The sequence below is a fragment of the Mercenaria mercenaria genome, unplaced genomic scaffold (genome assembly GCF_021730395.1).
Source record: "Mercenaria mercenaria strain notata unplaced genomic scaffold, MADL_Memer_1 contig_569, whole genome shotgun sequence".
NCBI lineage: Eukaryota > Metazoa > Mollusca > Bivalvia > Venerida > Veneridae > Mercenaria > Mercenaria mercenaria.
This window is the reverse complement of record NW_026463450.1, coordinates 28,168-51,314: the sequence shown is the minus strand read 5'-3', so window position 1 is coordinate 51,314 and position 23,147 is coordinate 28,168. Positions and strand designations below refer to the sequence as shown.

Genomic DNA, 23,147 nt, shown 5'->3' with positions numbered 1-23,147 from the left:
ACATTTGACCTCCAATTGTGACCTTGATTTTAAGCTAGGGCTCCGGGTCTTGCGCAAGACACGTCGTCTCCTCATGGGGAAAATTTGTGCCAAGTGATATGAAAATCCCTTAATGAATGACAGAGTTATGGACCGGATACGAAGCAGACTCTGTTCATGCCATGTTAACATTTGACTGCTAAGAGACCTTGACCTTTGAGCTAGGGGTCTAAAAGCTGGGCATGACACATTGTCTTATTACGAGGTGCATTTGTGCCAAGTAATATTAAAATCCCTTCATGGATGGGAGAGTTATGGTCCGGACAGGAGAAAAGCCCTTTAGACCTTTGACCTTCAATTGTGACCTTGACCTTTAAGGTATGGGTCCGGGTCTTGCGCAAGACACGTTGTTTCATCATGGGAAACATTTATGCCAAGTAATATTAAAATCTCTTAATGAATAACAGAGTTATGGACCGGACGCGAAGCAGACCCTGTTCATGCCATGCTAACATTTGACTGCTAAGTGTGACCTTGACCTTTAAGCTAGGGATCTGAAAGTAAGGCATGACACATCGTCTTATTATGAGGTACATTTGTGCCAAGCAATAATAAAATCCCTTCATGGATGGGAGAGTAATGGACCGGACAGGAGAAAAGCCCTGTTGAACTTTGACCTCCAATTGTGACCTTGACCTTTGAGGTAGTGGTCCGGGTTTTGCGCATGACACGTTGTCTTATCATGGGGAACATTTGTGCCAAGTGATAATAAAATCCCTTCATGGATGACAGAGTTATTGACCGGACAAGAAATTGCGGACGGACGGACGGACGGAATGACGGAATGACAGAATGACGGAAAAGTGCATTCCTATAGTCCCCGAAACTGGTTTTCAACCAGTAGAGGACTAATAACTAGTTCGGCGTGAAAGTGCATCAAAACTTTAACCTGAAATTATTAGTAAAAAGGGGAGATAATTCACAACATAATGGTCCAAGTGTTATGACCCTTGTGTCATATGATGTGAGTGATGATGTTGAACAACTGTTTCAAGTTTGAATCAAATCCATTTAGTAATAACTGAGATAAAGTGAAAGTGCACCAAAACTTTAACCTGAAATTCGAAGTAAAAAAGGGGGGATAATTCATGAAATATTGGTGCCAGAGTTACGACCCTTGTGCCATATGATGTGGGTGATGATGATGAACAACTATTTTAAATCTGAAGTAAATCCATCTAATTATAACAAAGATAAATAGTGCATAAAAACTTTAACCAAAGTGCGGACGCGGATGGACGCCGACGCTAGGACGGGTAGAATAGCTCTCAATACTTGGTATAGTCGAGCTAAAAAACTGAAACAAACCAAAACGGTTAAATTCTGTTAAAAGTGTGACAAATATTAAAGATATAGACATTTACCCGTTTGAAAAAAAATGTTTCTGGAACATCTGGTACTGACTATGTGTATAATACATTGCAATGAACATCTACAAGAATAAGTTACCACATTTCATGCGTATACTTCTTCAAAATACAACATTCTACCCTAAGAACAGCATATGCAAAATTTCAAACTACATTGTTGGCTATTATCCATATATCATTTCGGGCTTTATCTTCGACACTTTGGTCAGTATCCATCGACTAATACATATGCTTATATAATTGTCAATCTGGGTTATATAATCTAAAACAAAAACTCCTGAATGTGTTCATATCATTGTTTATAGAATAACTGAAAAATACAAAATAACATTCATTACCGAAAGCCCATTAAATGAGGTTGACAACGTTTTGAATCGCCAAACTCGTTCTCAAAAGCAAAATGTAAACATTGTTTAAGGCTTTCCAAAGTGAACATTATGTCCCATATGCAAATTGTTCAGTGCAAATTGTACAGCTTCTTAATCATGTTGAATTAGTTATTACACTTAAAACTATCAGAATGAGTAATTAGAAAACATTGAAAAAAACAATGTTCTTACCAAGTTTGACAGTTCATCCAGTCTGTGACATTTTGGAATTATCACAGCATTTCGTATTATCCGGATAACAAGGGTGGTAGAGGTATGGTGTACCTAACTTAACAGTCAGTACTTTCTTGTATTTGCTATGGTGTTTTCCATATATTATATATTTCAGTTTCTTCCATGTATCTCTACTTAAACCTCTTGTGGCTGCTAAAAGGGGCCAAGCTGAACCGTTTGAACAAATAAATGTATTTTAAAGAGGTGTATGCCAGCGTGAAACTGACCAATATTGCTGAGGATGCGATAAGTAGTCTCAGTAAGTAAAAATGTTGTCTCAGGGCGATCGACGAACTACGGACGCTAAATCATCCATCCATATTCATCTATAGTGCAGCTGAGCTAAAAAAAAGGGGTACATAGGAGATAGTAAGAGCTGAAACGCGGATTACACTCGGCCTTTATACAGCAATGCTTGTTTTGTAAAACATGTAAGTTATAACACGTGTAATTTGAAAATCATATATTTCCATATATTATGTAATTTAATACTAGGGGAAGATATGAGGTAGTAAAAGCTGAAATTTGGTTAATCCATCGAAAAAGTCCATTACCGGCAAAAAATTCGTTATCAAAAATTGCAGGCGGCAAGTTACCTATTTTCATAGCTATATGTATAGATACTCCATAAATTAAAAGTAGTGATGACTTTTTATTTTTAATTCAAACAAGAAACTATTCATATTATAATTTTGTGTAAAAGTCAAATGCATAACCTGTTATGTGGAAAACCGACTTGAATCCGAGTCCAAACCTTCCAACTTTTAGTGGATCTTCCTCTTTTATGCTGCTATAAATCATCTGTATACCTTCCCAGTCGTTCTCAGTGAAAACAGCGTCATTATACACACACAGTGCTGGGCTCTACGAAAACCATTCAATGAAATATTCTTCATAAAGAACTTGCATTGGCCCAATATTGATTTTCAGGGAAAGGTTTACACAGAGAAAATATGTAAATATAGTTTTTAAGTCTCATCCACATACAATTAGTTGCATAAAATAATACATAACATTTCAAAATACATTAATTGTTTATAATGGCCATTCTTTGAAGAAATACAAGAGACTATTGATAATGTACATCACTGGCATATACATACAACCTGTAATTGACAGACACTGCTGATAAAATGATTAACTGTGTGAGTCCATTGTTAATATGAAAAGAGAAAAAGAAAAAAAATACTTAAAACTTTGTCATATAAACCTGGATGATAAGATTTCATTGCAGTGCGTCTATTTAAGTAAAAAGCTACTGTTTAGTAACTTATTGTTTAACAATGCACTCACAGATATAAAATAATACTAGATTTATCTATGGAGCTTGGACTTGTATGCAGTGAATAGGTATGATGAAATGTGTACCATATATGTATATCTTTGATCTATAAGTGTGACATTGACCTTGTCATTTGCGCCAAAGTTTGTTTTTAATACAAACGTTAAGGTTCGTGTCAAGTCTTTTGAAACCACCCCCTGTTTTAGTTTTTTACGCCATATATACATTGGTTTATCATATACAATTTACCAACTATTCATAACAAGAGGGCCATGAAGGCCCTGTATCGCACACCTGACCTATTGACTTAAAGATCATCAAGATTAACATTCTGACCAAGTTTCATTAAGATATGGTCATAAATGTGGCCTCTAGAGTGTCAAAAAGCTTTTCCTTTGATTTGACCTAGTGACTTAGCTTTTGAACCCACCTGACCAAGTTTGACCTTGACCTATAGTTCATCAAGATTAACATTCTGACCAAGTTTCATTAAGATACGGTCATAAATGTGGCCTCTATAGTGTAAACTTGCTTTTCCTTTGATTTCACCTGGTGACCTAGTTTTTTAATCTTACATGACCCAGATTCGAACCTGATCTAACAATCATCAAGATTAACATTCTGACTAAGTTTCATGAAGATACAGTCATAAATGTGGCCTCTAGAGTGTCAACAAGCTTTCCCTTTAATTTGACCAAGTTAACTAGTTTTTGAACCCACCTGACCCAGTTTGACCATGACCTATAGTTCATCAAGATTAACATTCTGACCAAGTTTCATTAAGATACAATCATAAATGTGGCATCTACAGTGTAAACTAGCTTTTCCTTTGATTTCACCTGGTGACCTAGTTTTTGATTCTACATAACCCAGATTCAAACTGGACCTTAAAATCAGCAAGATTAACATTCTGGCCTAGTTTTTAACCCTAGATGACCCAATGTCAAACTTATATATGATTTTATTGAGGGTAACATTCTGACCAAGTTTCATTAAGATTGGTCAAAAATTGTGACCTCTGGAGTGATAACAAACTTTTCCTTTGATTTAACCTGGTGACCTAGTTTTTAAACCCAGATGACCCGATATCAAACTCGTTCAAGATTTTATTGCGGGTAACATTCTGACCAAGTTTCATTAAGATTGAGCCCAAAATGTGACCTCTAGAGTGTTAACAAGCTTTTCCTTTGATTTGACCTGGTGACCTAGTTTTCAACCCCAGATGACCCAAGATGTTATTAAGGGTAACATTCTGACCAAGTTTCATTAAGATTAGGCAAAACTTGTGACCTCTAGAGTGTTAACAAGCTTTTCCTTTGATTTAATCTGGTGACCTAGTTTTTGACCCTAGATAACTTAATATCAAACTCGTTCAAGATTTTATGGCGGGTAACATTCTAACCAAGTTTTATTAAGATTAGGCAAAAAATGTGACCTCTAGAGTGTTAACAAGCTTTTTCTTTGATTTGACCTTGTGACCTAGTTTTTGACCCCAAATATCCCAATATCAAATTCTTCCAATATTTTATTAAGAGTAACATTTTGACCAAGTTTCATTAGGATTGGGTCAAAAATGTGACCTCTAGAGTGTTAACAAGCTTTTCCTTTGATTTGATCTGGTGACCTAGTTTTTAACCCCAAATGACCTAATATCAAACTCGTCCAAGATTTTATTGAGGGTAACATTCTGACCAAATTTCATTAAGATTGGGCTAAAATTGTGACCTCTAGAGTGTTAAAAAGCTTTTCCTTAGATTTGACCTGGTGACCTAGTTTTTGACCCCAGATAACCCAATATCTAACTCGTCGAAGATTTTAATAAGGGTAACATTCTGACCAAGTTGCATTAAGATTGCGCCTAAATTGTGACCTTTAGAGTGTTAACAGTCAAATTGTTGACGCCGACGGACGACGACGGACGCCGGACACAGGGCGATCACAAAAGCTAACCTTGAGCACTTCGTGCTCAGGTGAGCTAAAAAGGAGAAAAAACTTTCAACACAGGTTATATTTTATTGAACAGCACAATTTGTCCTATATTACATGTACTTTGACTTCATGTTCTTTTTTGTAGAAGATATCAAGCTCCTTTTTCAAAAGTATTTTGCCATTACTTTTATGATTATTGTGTGTCCAACATATTTCTCCAGAAAACGACATGTTTGCAACCGCTTTCATTGCAAATATCTTTAAAACTAATTAATGTGTCTTTATAAAATTTTACTTTTATCAAATACACTATTAATAACTTAAATGCGATTATATTTAAGATGATAATTTTACTTTAATCACGAAAACGTAGATATTAAAATAAAGCGGCGCCGTTATTTCAAATCAGGTCTATTTCCTTTTAAATTGGTTTGCTACAAATATACTTGGTATATAAAAGTAGTATTGTATTTATTTTCATATAAATGTAAAGAACGGTCTACAATGTTACTAATAAACTTTGATAATGTGGCAGTTGAGTCCAATAAGCCCATGGGTGTTCAAAGATAATCCGTAATAAAATTATGTTGGGGCTATATTGCAAAGTAATTATTAGTTACCTGTACTGGAAAATAAACAGTGTCTATTGTATTGAGGTCAACTGCCACATTATCTAAGCTTATTAATAATTATTTAGCTACAATTAAACAAATGACACATTACGAACTGATCAAAGCTATTCAACAGTGTATCTCGACTTAACATTTTATAGATTCTTATGTATACTAATTTAACCAATATATCATATCAAGCTAAATTTAAACACCAGTTATATCTTTACACTGGTAATACATAATATCCAGTTTAAAAAAAAAAAGTTGTGTGAGTTATTATTGTTGATCATATAATAATCATAAGAAAAGATGTGTATTTTATACCACGTGTATCGTTTTTCTTACATGTAAACATGATCATATATCGGCAAAAGTTGTCAATTAACCCCTTATCAATCGGCACGCGTTAAAACAGCATTATTAAAATATCTCATCACTGCGAAGAGTAAAACACGTAGTCCGGCTTATACATGTACAATGTAAAAGTACACTGACAAACTTGCAGAATTCACACTTACTTGAATATCATAATATCATTACTGAATTAATCTATCAACCACGTATTCGGCTAAAAGGACAGTTTAACGCCCGCACGTGACTTACATGTTTTGAAAGGAGTACCTGACACATAAAGAAAACTTCAGATTGTCTTGCGTATATTCGTTTTCTTATAATTTTTATTTATTATTTCGACAAGTACTTCTTTATACAAAAACAAAGTTTATGCACCAAATTTAAGGGTTACCTTCTTATTTTTTATTTTATTGCAATAACAAGAAAATAAAAAAAAAATATGTTAGGCATTTTTGTTTTTACATCCGTTTATTTCAAAACTTTTTTTTTATCTTTAAACTCTTAAAGATTATTTCATCTCGTATTATTTATGTACTAATTTAAAATTTAGTAAATAATAATTTTTTAATTGTGAAATGTAAATTTTGTAATAATTTTGGTTTACTTTTGCCCAATTTTATTTAATTATTGTATTTATACAGTCATGTATCTAGTGGAATGTCAAATTACATTCACCGACTTAATTTTAAAAGGGCATAGACTGTTCGTATTGCAGTTTAAAGCAACTACATACCTATCATTAATCTAAGAGAGGTTCTTTGCGATTTATCTTCCCTATTCGTTCAGTTTTGACATGTCTTGTACAGGTGAAACTCAATAATCTGAAGTTATCCTGTTGTGTTATATTTCAATAGCTATGCATGATTGTACGTTTTTAATTAAAAAAAACACAACATTTAACCATTCTTTTGTAAGTCTTTTTTACATAAATAAAGAAATCAATTACACTGATACGTGTATGACTTTTTTTTCATTATTTGATCATTACACGGCTACTTAACGCTAGCGCCCCACCAAATCGTGATGATCAGGAAAAGAGCTATCGACATTTCCGTGGTGCAGCTATCGCCCGTTTCTACTTGTAAACACGTGAGTAAAATTTATATTTTATCTTATAGTTTTATTGACAGAACTGTTTTTGAAAATCGGAGAATGTAGTTCCGTGTAACAACACTTTTACTACAGGTTGGCTGTAATTTCATTAAAATAATATGCAAATTGTGGTGTCAGGAGCTATTTTCTCGAATCAATCTGACAGTAGCACATTTTCATATCGGCCAGTATTCGAACACCATTCCGATGAATAGACACACTGTAAGAACATACCTGCACATGCAAATAGTGTAGAAATGTTTATATACGCACATGCCATGAATAAGAGAATCATAGTTAGAAGAAATATACCAGGATTTTTAGAAGTGGTGGCGCTATAACTCTAGTCGTGGCGCTATACAGTAGTGGTGGCGCTGTTACGGCATTCAATAATACGAACTGCTGACGCATCCGGACCAAAACAAACACCAATATTCTCTAATTGATAATTTTCTTGCACGGAATTATGCTATTAATGAAAGAAAAACACGATCATAGTTTATTTACCTTTATGAAACATTCTCTATCCAAGAAAAAAAAAGAACAAAATACTCACAGACCCTTGGGACTCTTGTAGTCAAAGTAAATATTTTCCTTTGTTTAAGGTGTTAATGTGAATTATTTCTAACCTTTAATTATTGTACTTAAATACAAACGTAAGTGTACTTTAAATTCAGGTAAAGAAAAATAGTAGCAATACCTTTATTCCAAACAAAGATTTGTGTCCAGGTAATAATTCGAAGAGAGTGTAGAATATATTTGCTTGCCTACCTAGCGGGGAAAGTATACATTTATCCGAGCACGCACCGGGGATAGATATTCCTGTCTTTCCCTAGGGAAAAACCTTGTCTAAAATAGCGTGCACTAAGGTGACGCCACATAGTACTGGAACCATTGTGACGTCATAAACTTTATAAATAATGTCAGGAAATACCAAAAACCTATTTGTCTCCACGATCTATTTTGAACATGGTAGGCAAGAAAAACGATCTAACATGTCTGCCTGTGTAAGACAGCTGTTTTCCCTACCCTCGGGACAGCATGAGTAAAACACCTCGCTAATGCTCGGTTTTCCATTCCACACTGTCCCTCGGGTAGGGAAAACCCCGTCTTACACAGGCAGGCATGTAAGATTCTTATATTTTACATTAAGATTTTGAAAGTTACTTCCCTTTGTTTTTATACGTCGCTTGCATGTCATTGTAAACAAAAGACCTTACTTTCACAGTTCTTTTTGAAAAGTGAGTACAGTACATTTTCAATTCCAATCGATTAAATATGATTAATCAATAGAGCATGGATGTACAATCTGAATCCATTTACATGTAGATTATTTTGCGATCATGTAGAGGTTACTACATGTTATTTGTTGAGTAACGTAATTTGAGTATAGTGTGGGATAGGTTGATAACATCGATTATTGTAAAAATTTCCGTGACTTGCAGACAGACATTTTCATATATTAAAATTGAATATATTAGCCACTAATCATATACAACAGCGCCGCCACTACTGTATAGCGCCACCACTTTCTAAAATAGTCGTGTTTTAACTTTTTACTGTGTTTTTCGTAATTCTTTGGTGTATGGGAATACGTGCAGTTTATTTCTACACCATTTGCATGCGCAGATATGTTCTTACAGTGTGTTTATTCATCGGAATGATGTTCGAATACTGGCCGATTTTGAAATATGCCATTGTCAGATTCGGGAGAAAAGCTCCTGACACCACAATTTGCATATTATTTTAATGAAATTACAGCCAAACTGTAGTAAAAGTGTAGTTACACGGAACTACAGTCTCTGATTTTCGAAAAAAGGTCTATCAATAAAAATATAAGATAAAAAATAAATTTTACTCACGTGTTTACAAGTAGAAATGGGCGATAGCTGCACCATGGAAATGTCGATAGCTCTTTTCCTTATCACCACAATTTGGTGGTGGCGCTAGCGTTTAGTAACCGTGCATTATGATACTGAAAAAAACACATTAAGTGTACGCAGATATTTACCTTTTACATAATACGGTCATATTGGAAAACAAACTTAACATATTATAAATGGTAAGACAAAGAATGCACTATTTTGTATAAAGATAGTTGTTATTAAATCTTATCAGTAGACAAATTTTATATTATTAACATGCGATAACTCAAATAATCTATGCAAAATATGTTTGAAAATATCATTAAAAAAGATGATGAAAAGCCATTTACTTTTCAGTTTTCCTCTAAATAATTAATGTTAAAATTCCTGTCAGTTTATATGCATTCTACTCATACTTATACAGCATTGAAATCGTCAGTCTCTTACCTGTAAATCGCGGCGATCCACCACAATTCACCGCGAACCACCGGCACCTAAACGCGCTGCGATATGTCATCGCAATACACCGCAATCGATTTATTGCTTTTGTTCGCGGTGGAAGCTGTAAAATATATTCCGGGGATACTGGAATAAACGCGCATCCCCGCGGCTCACGGAAGTGTCCGCGCTATGGTCCAATCGCGGGGAAGCGCGTACTTTCAAAAATTTGCGAGCTAGGGACTGTACTCTGGGAGTTGAACGTGTTACAAACAATGGACATTTAAAAAAATACAAACGTTTCAAAATGAAAGTTAAAGTAGAGCTGTTAAAAAGACCAAAAACTGCAATATTTAAAAGACATATATATTGATTAATCAGTTTTAATAGGTAAAAATATGTTAGACACACAACACAAACAAATCTAGAGAAAACAATATGTTTGAAAAAGAAGTTTGATATTTTCTACAAAATAGAATATGCACAATCGAAGTACATGTGTTGTAAGACACAATACATGTTACCGAACAAGGTAACCTCTACAGAAAGTATTTCCTACCCCTTCCGAACAATTCTGTATATATATGTTATAAATATTACGGGCCTGTCAGGTATGATTTCTAAAAAAGAATGTTTACCCGAGGGGTGGTCTCAAAGGCGTTTACATGATCCTTAAGTACCAGACACATGTTTTAGGTTAGGTGTTTCAAGCAGAAAGTTTACTAATCTAAATGTAAACACAAAACCTACATGATACACAATTTTTATAGTTTTGAAATCAATTTATTTTTTCTTAGCCAACAACTTTATATTATGAGAATTTGTAATCACCGTACATCTTTTTATTTTAGAGAAGACGGGAAAATGTTATTCCAATGCATGTGTTATATGTAGTCTCTTACTAAGAAATAGTTATGGTCAATACAGAAGACATACTAGAAAATTATGAAATCCGAAATTTAACGCTTCGGCTGCTTGCCGACCAAAGTTATTAGTTAGTGCGTCAATAAATACTATACAATTTGATATTTGTCCAGACCAAAGACACAGTATTTTACTTTTACACAAAAAACTGGTAGGTGTCATTGGATTTTCCAGTGGTGCATTCATTGACTTTTTTGCACTTCTGATTTTGATGAAAAGGCCTGCACTCTACATAGATTCTTACCTTGAAGAATTTTGTGTACAGAGGTGTTGTCCCGCTTCCGTCGCTCTCCTCGCTCGGTGTGTGATTAATTCTTCTTTTATCGTGCAGGATCTTGACTTCTCTGGCACCTGCGTCTTCGGCATTTTGAATCAGCTCCTGAAGGACACGTTTCAATACATCATTTATAATTTGTTTGTTTCTTTCTGCTGCTGTTGTTTCTCCCGCTGCTGCTGCTGATGCTGCTGTGGTTTGTTTTAAGTTAAGATTTTCAAACGTGCTTCAGTTAAGTAACAGGAAACGTTTAGGAAAAAAATAACTGTCCGTGTCCAAAATACCTACCTTGATAAGAAGACATTGGAAAGTTGACGAAACTACGGGGGACTCGGAATAGCATCTTAAAAAAACATCTAAGCTACCAGGGCTTCGAAATACTGATGGAGCTTCAAGGAACCCAAAACATAGACTGAGCTACTGGGTCCTTAGAATAAGGACTGAGTTACCAGTTCCCGGGAAAACCGACTCCCCTAACAGGATTAGTTATACCGACTGAGCTACCGGTACGCCGGAATATCGATTGCGCTACTGGGGCCACGGAATACCGACTAGTCTACCATGGCCTAAGAATACCGAGTACATTGCCAGGGAAAATCAGAATACCGGCTGACAAACTGAGGCTACGGAATATCGACTCAGGTCTGGGGACTCGGAATACCGACTGAGCCACTAGGACTTCGGAATACTTACAGAGTTACTGGGGCTTCTTAACACCGACTGAGTTTTCAGGGTCCCGGGATGACAACAGAGCTACGAGGGCTTCGGAATACTAATTAAGTTTCCAACATATCTACCGGGATTTTTGAATAGAGATTGAGCTTCTGCGGTCACGGACTATTAGGGCTTTGGAATACCGACGTTGCTACCAGGGCTTTGGAATACCAACTAAGCTACCTAGACGTCGGAATATCACCAAAGCTACCATGGCCTCAGAGTACCGATAAATCTACCATGGTTTCGGAATACTAACAAGAGCTACTTTGGCTTCGGAATACCGACGAATCTACCGTAGACACTAAATACCGATTGAACCACCAGGACCTTGTAATACCGACTGCTCTACCGAGGCACCGAGGCCTCGTAATACCGAAAAATTGTCAAAACATCGCAATAGCAACTGATCTAACATGTCTTCGGAATACTGACATAGCTTTAAGGGGCTCGGAATACTGACTAAGCTACTACGACCTTTGAATACAAACAGAACTACCGGGGTTTCTGAATACCAACTGAGCTCCCGGGACCTCGTAATGCCGACTAAACTATCATAACATAATAATGCCGACTGATCTACAAGGGCTTCTAAACTTCCCTGCAGCTTCCGGGAACTCGAAATACCGACTGAGCTATCAGGGATTCTGAATAATAAATGAATTACCGGGAATCATTATATCGACTGAGCTACCGCCGCTTTAGAATATGACTGAGCTACTGTGGCCTCAAAATAATAAGAGAGCTACGGGGATTTCGTAATACTAACTTAGCTTCCTAAACCTCGGAATACTAAAAGATCTTCAGGGGCTTTTAATTCTGACGGAACTTCCAGGAACTCATATAATCGACTGAGCTATTAGGGCCCAGTAATACCGACTGACCTAACAGGATTTGTTTTTCCGACTTAGCTACCAGGAAATCGGAATATCGATTGAGCTACTCGGGCCTCGGAATACCGACTAATCTATCTTGACCTCAGGCATAAGAATATCGAATGATGTACTAGTGCTACATGTACGAAATATCGACTAAGCTACCAGGGATTTGAAATACCAAGGGAGATACTTGGGCTTCTGCATACCAACTGAACTTTCGGAGATTTTGAATAACAACAGAACTACGAGGGCTTCGGAATACTGATAGAGTTTCCGAGACCTCAGAATATTGACAGATCTATCGGGGCTTTGGAATAAAAACTGAGCTGATGTGGTCATGAAATAACGACTGAGCTACTGGGGCCTTAAAATACCGACTCAGCTACCGGGACCTCGAAATATCGATTGAGCTACCAGGGCTTCGGTATACAGACTGAACTACAAGGTGCTCGAAATATCGACTGAGCTACTTGGGCCTTGCAACATCGACTACGCTATATCGTCCTAGCTAACAGGGCTTCGTTATACGGATTGAGGTACTAGGCCCTCGGAACATCGATTGAGCTAATAAAGCCTTGGAATACCGCCTGAGCGACATGAAACTCGGAATACCGACAAAGCTACCAGAATCTCAGAATACTAACTGACCCTCCGGAGCCTCTGTCATCCAACTGAGCTTTACAAGCTTAAAGCTGCTGAGAACTCGCAATACTGAATGAGCTTATACCAAATAAGATATTAGGAGCTCGGAATTCCGACTAAGCTATTGGCAACTACGAAGATTGATTGAGCTACCGGGGCCTCGGAATACCAACAGGCTTTGGAGTACAAACTCGCCTACTGGGCCTCAGAATACTGACTTAGCTACCAGGGCTTCCGTATACCGAATAAACTTTTGTGGTCTTGGAATACCGACTGAGCTACCGGGACTGAGGTTCCGGGACCTCGGAATATCGACTAAGCTACTTCAGCTTCGAAATATCAGAGCTACCAGGGCTTTGGAATACCGACAATCTATCAGAAATTAGGAACATCAAATGACTTACCAGGATCTTTGAATACCGAGTGAGCTACTGGGGTTTCAGAAGACTGAAAAAGCTACCGGGCCTCGCAATACGGCCTGAGCTACTTGGGCCTCAAAATGCTGTCTTTGTTACCAGGGCCCCGGAATGGCAACTGAGCTTCAGGCCTTATGCATTTTCTTAAAAAACATGTTTACACCCTATACCTTATTATTACTGCTCAGGAATACAATGCAACAGTTGAATTTTTTTAGAAAGTTACCTTAAGTATTTGACCACCATCCGGGTACTCGGATAATATTCTCTTTAGCTGTTTAATTAGTGGCGGTTGTTTCATACATGAGTAGAGGACGCTTCTTTTCATCTTCACACGACCGCTTGTCAACGCTAAAAAAACATGGTGAATGTATATATTCAAAAGTATTTTTTTCATTAAAACTTACATAACTCCCTGAAATTTTCCAAGCACGCAAGCCGATATGAGGTCCATATGCTATATCCGGGCAAATGTACCATATTGGTCCCAAATGGGACACATATTGTAACTATTTTCCCACATCGAACTCATAGTGGACTCATATACAATGTTTCAGCGATGTAATGCACCAGTATAATCACTTTAAGTTTATAAGAGGTGTCACTAGAATAGAAATTCATTTTTTTTTTGTATGTTTTCTTCAAATGTTTGTACATTTCTTTGATCTCAAATATATCATCTTTCCCAAAAGGGTCCCATCTAGGTCCCGTATTATAAGTATTTGCCCGCACTGTACCCATATGGGACCAATATACAATGTCTCAGTGAAAGGATACACCAATGCATTGACTTAAGGTATTTCTGCACGTTTGGATCGAAACATTTTCTAAAACGTAGAATTTGATTAAACTCCATTTTTTCAAAACTTCAGAATATACCTAGAAAATTCAGCAAATAAAAAAATAGTGTCGTGTGCTTGATTTTTTTGCTAGGCTGATTTAAAATATTTGGACCTCACGCAATATTTCATAATGGGAGTCTATGGGAAAATCATAAGTTTCCTAACATTTTCGCGATTAGAATTTGTTCTACAATGTAGATTTTGATGAAACTTCTCACAGTTGAAAATAAACACACGGCCTATAATTTGGTGAAATAAAATGTATAGGTCCGTGTGCTTATTTTTAAGATATTTGACCATGATTAAAGGGAACCGGACATTTCACGTTGATTTTAAGACATTAATTTTATTTTTTTTAACGTACCATATGTTTTAATATCATATTTTGACTTTAGAAATATAGCAACAGTGTCATTGTAATAAATTTACGCACATGTTTCGATTTATTCATAAAATGATTTTCATTTCCGTACGCCGAACCCAGGCTTTATTCTATGTTTTCCGGATAAATGACGATACGCCATCACTTCCGGTTTTTCAAACGTGCAGAACTACCTTAAAGCTTATAAGTGTTGTCACTGATATAAACAATCGCATTTTCTTCTATGTTTTATACGAATTTACATACAACTCTTTAGTCTAAAAATATACGTTTTACAGAAAGGTCCCTTATGGGTCAAATATTTTATTGGCCAGTGAACATGTCTATATTTAATGATATTTTGTTATTTTCATCAATTTTGCATAAATGCTAAGGTATTGTAACAATAATATCTCAATTCTTTACTGATTACAATGAATTTAACAACAATAGGACCAAGATGGCCCCAGGTCGCTCACCACCTGAGATACACATCATTTAGGTATGACGGTATTAAAAACATTTCTTCTTTGAGTCATATTAAATTGTCAAAGTCCACAGTGTTTTATTTTACTTTTCCTTTCTTTCACTTGTTGCCAGACCATGTTCCTTGTATAAAACAATCCAAATCCTATTGAAAACACAGAAAAAAACAATATGTCGACCATAATGCAAGAGCACCGGCTAACTTCGAATGACATCACTTTTATAAACAATGTATTCTTCCGCAAACTTTCCCAGCATCCTCTGCTGTCACTAAGCAACATCACAAAACTACATATAACCATCTTCCACATATCTGACCTCTTAAATACTCTAGAAGGATATTACTACTGATTAAATGGAAAATAAAAGCAATACCTAGCATGAAAATTCCATTTTACCCAAACAAAATTTGAACTATATAGTGTCAGGGACTACATTCGAGTGGACCACGGAAGAATACCGGCGCATTACTACCGTCATACCTGTAAGAATGTTTTACCCAGTGATTTCACGGAAACAAATATTCTGACAAATTTTCATTAAAATTGGACCGAAAATGTGGTCTCTTAAATGTGAACAAGTATTCTCTTCAGTTTGACCTAGTGACCTAGTTTTTTAGCCAAGATGACCTATATTTAAACGTGACCTAGATTTGATCAAGGCAATCATTCTGACTACGTCTAATCAACCTCAATTGAAAAATACAATCTATATCGCATACAGAACGTTTTCCTTTGATTTGTCCCATCGACCTAGTGTTTGAACCCAGATGACCCATACTCAAACTTGAACTTTATTTTATAAGGCTATCATTCTGACTAAATTTCATGAAGATTATTGGAGAAATGCAGTCTCTATCGATACACAAAGTTTTTCTTTGATTTCACTTAGTGACCTAGTTTTTGACCACAGATGACTCATATTCTAAATTGACCTTTACTTCATCAAGGCAATCATTTCGACTAAATATTTTATAAATATCCAGTCTAAAGTGCAGCCCCTATTGCGTACACAAGGTTTTTCTTTAATTTGACTGGGTGGCCTAGTTTTTAATCTTAGATGGCCCATATTCAAACTCGACCTAGGTTTCATCCAGATAAATATTTTTTTCAAATTTTATGACGATCTGGTGTGAAATGCAGCCCCTATTGCATACACAATGTTTTCCTTTTATTTGACCTAGTGACCAAGTTTTTAATCCCAGATAATCCATATTTAAATTTGACCTAGATTTCATCTAGGCAATCATTCTGACCAATTTTCGTGAATATCAATTGCAAAATACAACCTCTATCACATACACAATGTTTTTTCTTTGATTTGACCTAGTGACCAAGTTTTTGACCCCAGATTTTCCATTTTTAAACTTGGCATAGATTGCATCAAGGTTATTATTCTCACAAAATGTCATGAAGATCAGTTAAAAATTGAAACTTCTATTGCACAAACAAGGTTTTTCTTTGATTTCACCTAGTGACCTAAATAATCCGTTTTCATATTTGGCCTAGATTTTATCATTTTATTATTTTGAAAAAAAATCATGAAGATGAATTGAAAAATACAGCCTCAATGGCATACACAAGGTTTTCTTTCTATTTGACCTAGTGACCTAGTTTTTGACTCCAGATAACCCATTTTCAAACTTGTCCTAGATCTTATCACGATAATCGTTCTGACAAAATTTAATGAAGATCAGTTGAAAAATGCCGCCTCTATCGCATAGGCAAGCTAAATGTTGCTCAGGTGAGCTAATATGGAACTTTTAAAGAAGTAATCTCACGAGATTATTCGAACTGGGTGCAATTATGAATAGACAAACGTCCATAAAGGCAGCATAGTTTGGTTGTTTATAAATTTATCATTTCAACTGTTGATAACTTAATCATTTCAGCAAAGAATTTTCACATTTCTTTAACAGGTAAGCAATGTGAAGTGTTCTGGTTTAAAAAAAGAATATATAAACATTTTTTGATAAATACACTGAAAAATTGTTCTTCATGTGTTTTAATGTCCTGTGTGGGCAAACCCGTATGAGGCCCATATGAGCTCTATCTCGTCTTGATCTGGACAAATGTATCACGTATGTCCAAAGTCTTAAAAGGCATTTCTTTTTTACATTAATGCGTTTTTCTTGTTCTGCAGAAACCTTTCTTTCAGATGCGTGTTTGATCTTTCTTTTTAATCTTGTAGATTTTTCATTCATTTTCTTAGAAACACGAAAAATGCTTGATAATATAATGGACATGTGCTTAGACTGAAATAACGTTTTTTACTTTATGGAATCCACTTTATAGAATGCCTTAAGAAAGAGTCTATGATGAAGTGTATTGGGATGCAACTAAGTAAAGGAGAATTAAACAGCCTATTGTAAGTTGAAACAACTACATGAACACTCACAATGTTAAAGAAACTACTGGCACAATCAATACAAAATAGGACCAACACAATCCTAGAATGCGCCTAAGTGGTCCATATTCTACACGATAAGGGACCAAGAAAGGTTCCACAAGGGTTATAAGATCTGAAACCCACAAAGGTCCCATAAAGTACATGCCATATGGGAACCATGCCAAAATAGTTTGCAAAACCCATCCGAGTCACATATTGGTAGCCCATATAGGTCCCATACGGGAGACCGTATGGGTCCCACATGGGTCCCATGTATGCTTGCGTGCTGCGTTATTTGTCTTATCGGCATTCAATGGGATCAATGCAAATCAAGTTAAAAGTAATTTTCTGCAGAGTAATCTGCAGATTTAAAATCGCAAGGAAATAAATGTCAAATGTGAATATATTTTTTTCAATAAATGGTACCAAAATTAATTGAAATTAATTGTAAATGTTGATTTTCATGTTTTCATTTATGTAAACACATCTGAGTTCATAAAAATATCATATAAATATAAACTCATCACCCAGAATGAAACGTTCAAAACGTAAATAATGTCAATATGCCGTTTGCTATTTGCTCAATTACGCAAGTTGCAATATTAGCATTGTATAAACAAGAATTTCAACACGCTATATTTCATGGCTTCTAGACCCTAGCTCCACCACGAAAAAATTGAAAGAAGATGTCTGCATTTTGGTGGTGCATATATCACCGGTTTGAAAATTTAAACAGGATGGTAAATTTTTATTCGAAGTCATATTTTTGTCGATAGAGCTAATTTCGAAAATCGAAGAATGCAGTGCCGTGTAAGAACATTTTTACTTTAGGTTGACTATAATTTTGTTTAAACATTATATACATAGTGGTGTCAAAACCTTTTTCTCTTGATTCAATCGTTTGTAAGTTTTGACACAGACATATGTTTGTATCAATGAAAAAAAAATTACCAGCATTTTTAAAATAGGTGGCGATTTCGAATCAGTGGTGGCACTGTGGTGGTTAGTTAGCGTTAGAATGTCTGACTTCAAATGAGTAGTTTTATTCGTGAGATAATAAGGTATAATAAAAAACAATTGTCAATTACCTTTTAAACTTTCAATGTCGTAAAGCTTTTTAGAACTAAAAGAAGCATATGTATGAATAATAAGTGAACGATTAATTTTTAAATCACATTATAAAACTTGTTTAGATTGAAGTAACATGCAGATACTGTTTATCCATTGGAGATATGGAGTCTCAGATGAAAAAGGAAAAATTCACCTCTCTCTTTACAACTTAAAAGAAGAGCAAAATCATGCCAAGCCTTTTTCTCCGAAGGTGTTAATTTAAAGGAACACAAGTAATAATAATTACCAACTGAAAGCAAATTAAAGAGAATTCCTTTTTTTTTCCTTTCATAGATTTTTTTCAAATTCACACGTATTATAGGAAAATTTGTGCTGAAAACAATGAACAAGTAAAAACAATGGGTCACCAGGCTTGTTTTTGTGAAAAATTGTTTTGAACATACCCATTGTTGCTGAAACTGCCAGCGATTTTTGAACAGTTTCATAATTTTCTGCTTTTTTATAAATACCAACCAAAATATATATAAAGACAGCAAAATAAGGTTTATTCTTTTTACAGATTTTATTTTGTACTTATTTGATATCATAGTCATATTTGTAATACTATATCCTTACAATAATGGGTACAAATGAAAAAAAAAAGTTTCATATTCACTTTTAAGAACTTTTTCAATGAAAACTACCCATAGTGAAGAATTTTTTTTTTTATTTTGAAAAAACTGTTTCATAAATTTTTTTCCTGTTTTTCTTGTGTATAAATAATTGTATTGTGAGCTTTAAAAATGGGTAAAAATGTATGGGTCACCAGGCTAAATTTATTGTTAAGACCGCTAGAATACAACACCTGTTCGGACGAAATATGGCGCGAACCTGACCAAATTGATTACATATATATCTGCCAGAATTAAAAAAAAAGTTTTAGAAATTCTTAATTCTTTCTATAATTGAATACTTAATAATCTGAAAGGTGAAACTGTCTTATATGCACTAAGTCAATTGTCTTACACTATATGAACAACACTGTCTTTGTACTAAAATGCAATGTGAAAACACAACCAGAAAAAATTGGCAAGATACCTGTCAGCCATGATACTTGTCAGTACAACATAAACCAGTATCAACATTTGATTACTGATAAAACTTATAAAAAATGTTATTTCATTCAAGATTCCTCATATTTAAAATTGTCTGTCACATGTTTCAACAAATATTGACTTCACTTCAGTTTTCCATAGAAAGTGTCGGCTGCACAGAAAGATGCGCATAAAAAACTATAGGAATTCCCTTTAAACAACAAGAAAATATATCGATTGATTCTTTTGTTTTAACAAAGAGAAATGTCCATGTGAAAACCATTTCAGAAGTACTAAAAGATGTTCTAGAAATATTTGGAAGAAAAAATGTAAAAAATTGAGTTCTTGTCATTTTGGAGTCACGGCCAGGAATTTCACATAAAAATACTGCTTGTATGTTGTATCTTAATGTAATAATATCATATTTCGGCAGGTTAGATATCTATAAAGATACATTTCTAGGGAAAAATGGCCATAATATAAAAATAATATTTGGTGGACACTATTAATTCGAATTTTTTTTTTTTGTCTTTTTCTTATTTTTTTTTGTTGTTGTTGTTGTTGTTCTTTTACTGGAAATTGGTCGGTTATATACGAAATAAAACTGTATAATTTGTTCAGATCGATTCAGTTGAGAACTGCTATTAAACATATAACGCATAGCCACAGCGCCACCACTACTGTTTAGTGTCATAACTAATGCGATATCGCCACCACTTTTAAAAAATACCGGCATATTTCTTTTAAGGGAGAATTCATTACTTCTACTTATTGCCTGTTTAAGTATAATATATATGTACCATTTGCATGCGTGATAAGGTAAAACATCTAAATATAACTCGAATATTATTGACATTTATTAAAATGTTCAAATGTGCGAATCAGGAAAAAAGCTCTTAAAAACACAATTTTTTTATCATATTTTAATGAAATTACATGTCACCCTGTAGAGATAGACCCTAAAATGTTGAACGATGGTGTCAGAATACGCGTTATATGGCCCAGGGAAGTGCCTACGCCTTTAGTATCTTGAACAATGGATTGGCAGACTATGTCCTAGACTAGCTGACAAACTGTGGAATGTCTTTGTTAAAACGTAGAGTTGGTGAGAACAAATATCTCATATATAGAATTTTCCTCTGGCTACCTTGCCTAAATGATTCGTATTCGTGAACGGTAACCAATGATTCGTAAATGATTTCAATTCTGAGCTAGACAATTTCAGGGATCAGGCAAATCACTAAATCTTTCAAACGAACAATCTTCATTACAATGAATAATAATTAGCTCAAACGCTTATAGGCTGGAGACTATACTTGACTGGTCTTTTTGTTGAAGTTCCCGTCAGACAATGTCTTCGAGTCAGCAACACGAATCAACAACATACGAGTCCTATCGCATAGATGCTCGGCCTCTGTCCTTCTAATAGAAGTTACAACTCTATATTATTGCCCTGACTCCTGGAGGCTCAACGCCTATATGCTATCACATGTAGCATTCAACTACCATATAGGTATATTCCCGATGCCTTGGCTGTGCTTCGCCAATAACGCCGAACCGTCTATAAGCTGGAATTCATCTACTATCTCAGTAGATTACCAAACTCTGGGCGTTAGATACCTCGATCCACCAGAAATTGTATGGAGGCATGTTTCATCGAGGCTACTGGTTTGACAGTTTAGGGCGAACGAAGAAGAAAAGACAAATGATTTTTTTTAACGGACAGACAGAGGACGAAACAAAAAAAAAACATTATGATACCCCCAAAAGTTGGTCCGACATATTAAATTCTCAAGTCCATTATAGAACTAAAGTAAAGTTGCTCATTACAAGACATTATGGGTTTATTCATAGTCTTATTGTTTAAAATAGGCATATTTTTATGTACAAACATACCCATGTACAGACATACTGATTTAAAAACAAGAGGGCCAGGAAGGCCCTGTATCGCTCACCTGACCTATTGACCTAAAGATCATCAAGATTAACATTCTGACCTGGTTTCATGAAGATACAGTCAAAAATGTGGCCTCTAGAGTGTTAACAAGCTTTTCCTTTGATTTGACCCTGTGACCTAGTTTTTGACCCAAATAATCCAGATTCAAACTGGACCTGAAGATCATCAAGATTAACAATCTGACCTGGTTTCCTGAAGATACAGTCATAAATGTGGCCTCTAGAGTGTTAAAAAGCTTTTCCTTTGATTTGACCCGGTGACCTAGTTTTTGACCCCACATAATCCCGATTCAAATCTGACCTGAAGATCATCAAGATTAATATTCTGACAAAGTTTCATGAAGATACAGTCATAAATGTGGCCTCTACAATGTTAACAAGTTTTTCCTTTGATTTGACCTGGTGACCTAGTTTTTCATCTCAGATAACCCAATATCAAATTCGTCTAAGATTTTATTGAGAGTAATATTCTGACCAAGTTTCATTAAGATTGAGCTAAAATTGTGACCTCTAGAGGGTTAACAAGCTTTTCCTTTGATTTGACCAGGTGACCTAGTTTTTGACCCCAAATGACCAAATATCAAACTCGTCCAGGATTTTATTGAGAGTAACATTCTGACCAAGTTTCATTAAGATTGGGTAAAAATTGTGGCTTCTAGTGTGTTAACAAGCTTTTCCTTTGATTTGCCCTGGTGACCTAGTTTTTTTACTTTTACATGATCCAGATTCACACTGGACCTTGAAACTATCAATATTTACAATCTGACTAAGATTCGTGAAGATACAGTCATAAATGTAGCCTTTAAGTGTTAACAAGCTTTTCCTATGATTTGACCTGGTGACCTAGATTTTACCGCAGATAATCCAATATCGAACTCGTCCAAGATTTCAAATGAAGTGTGACGGACGGTACAGAGAAGGCAAAACTAATATGTCTCCCAACTATAGGGGGAACATCAACATTCAAGGATTTATAAAATGTTCACAATTGTAGCCAACCTGGGAATTGAACTGCAATCTGGACTAGTGGTCCGAGATCAAAATCAAGTACTATCACTTGCTGTTTCAAAGAGCAAAAACTCTCATGTGTAAATTTTGTTTAAATAGCTTTTAAAGCTCAATGCAGCTAATGATAATTTTTAAGTGATTGCTTTAATGAGAAAATAGTTAAGAATAGGTAATACAGTCAATAACATTATCTATTAAAGTTACCTTTATCAGATGATTTGTTCCGAAGTCTTTTAGGAGGATTTGCATCGCCTTCGATCGCTCTCGTTGGCTCTTCTATAAGGGTTTCGCCTAATAATGCAAAGAAAAAGGAAAACGCAAAATTATAATTATGGCCGTTAAGAACTTTATCAAAATCAAAATGTTTATAAACATTTGCCATAGCCTTCAACTAAGCTTAAATTATAACAACCGTCATCCGTTTTTCTTATCAAAAGTGCATTATCGCCACTGAAACGACTACCACATGCGCCTGTGAACATGGCATGGTACCCGCGTAAAGTCACTCGCACAGGAAAGTATTGTTGGA

General features: G+C 35.3%; 1 protein-coding gene across 1 annotated transcript in view; it reads right to left on the bottom strand.

Annotated features, from left to right (window-relative positions):
- Nucleotides 1-22,905, bottom strand: part of LOC128554616 (sacsin-like) — a gene marked incomplete at its 3' end in the record, with an annotated part of 39,109 nt that extends 16,204 nt beyond the window's left edge. Inside the window, exons 1-4 of the mRNA XM_053535894.1 lie at nt 22,823-22,905; nt 13,660-13,784; nt 10,754-10,888; nt 2,728-2,875 (exon numbers count right to left, since the gene is read on the bottom strand). Coding sequence (XP_053391869.1) covers nt 2,728-2,875; nt 10,754-10,888; nt 13,660-13,761 — 385 coding nt within the window. The remainder of the gene's footprint in view (nt 1-2,727; nt 2,876-10,753; nt 10,889-13,659; nt 13,785-22,822) is intronic.
- Between the last annotated feature and the right edge of the window lie 242 nt (nt 22,906-23,147).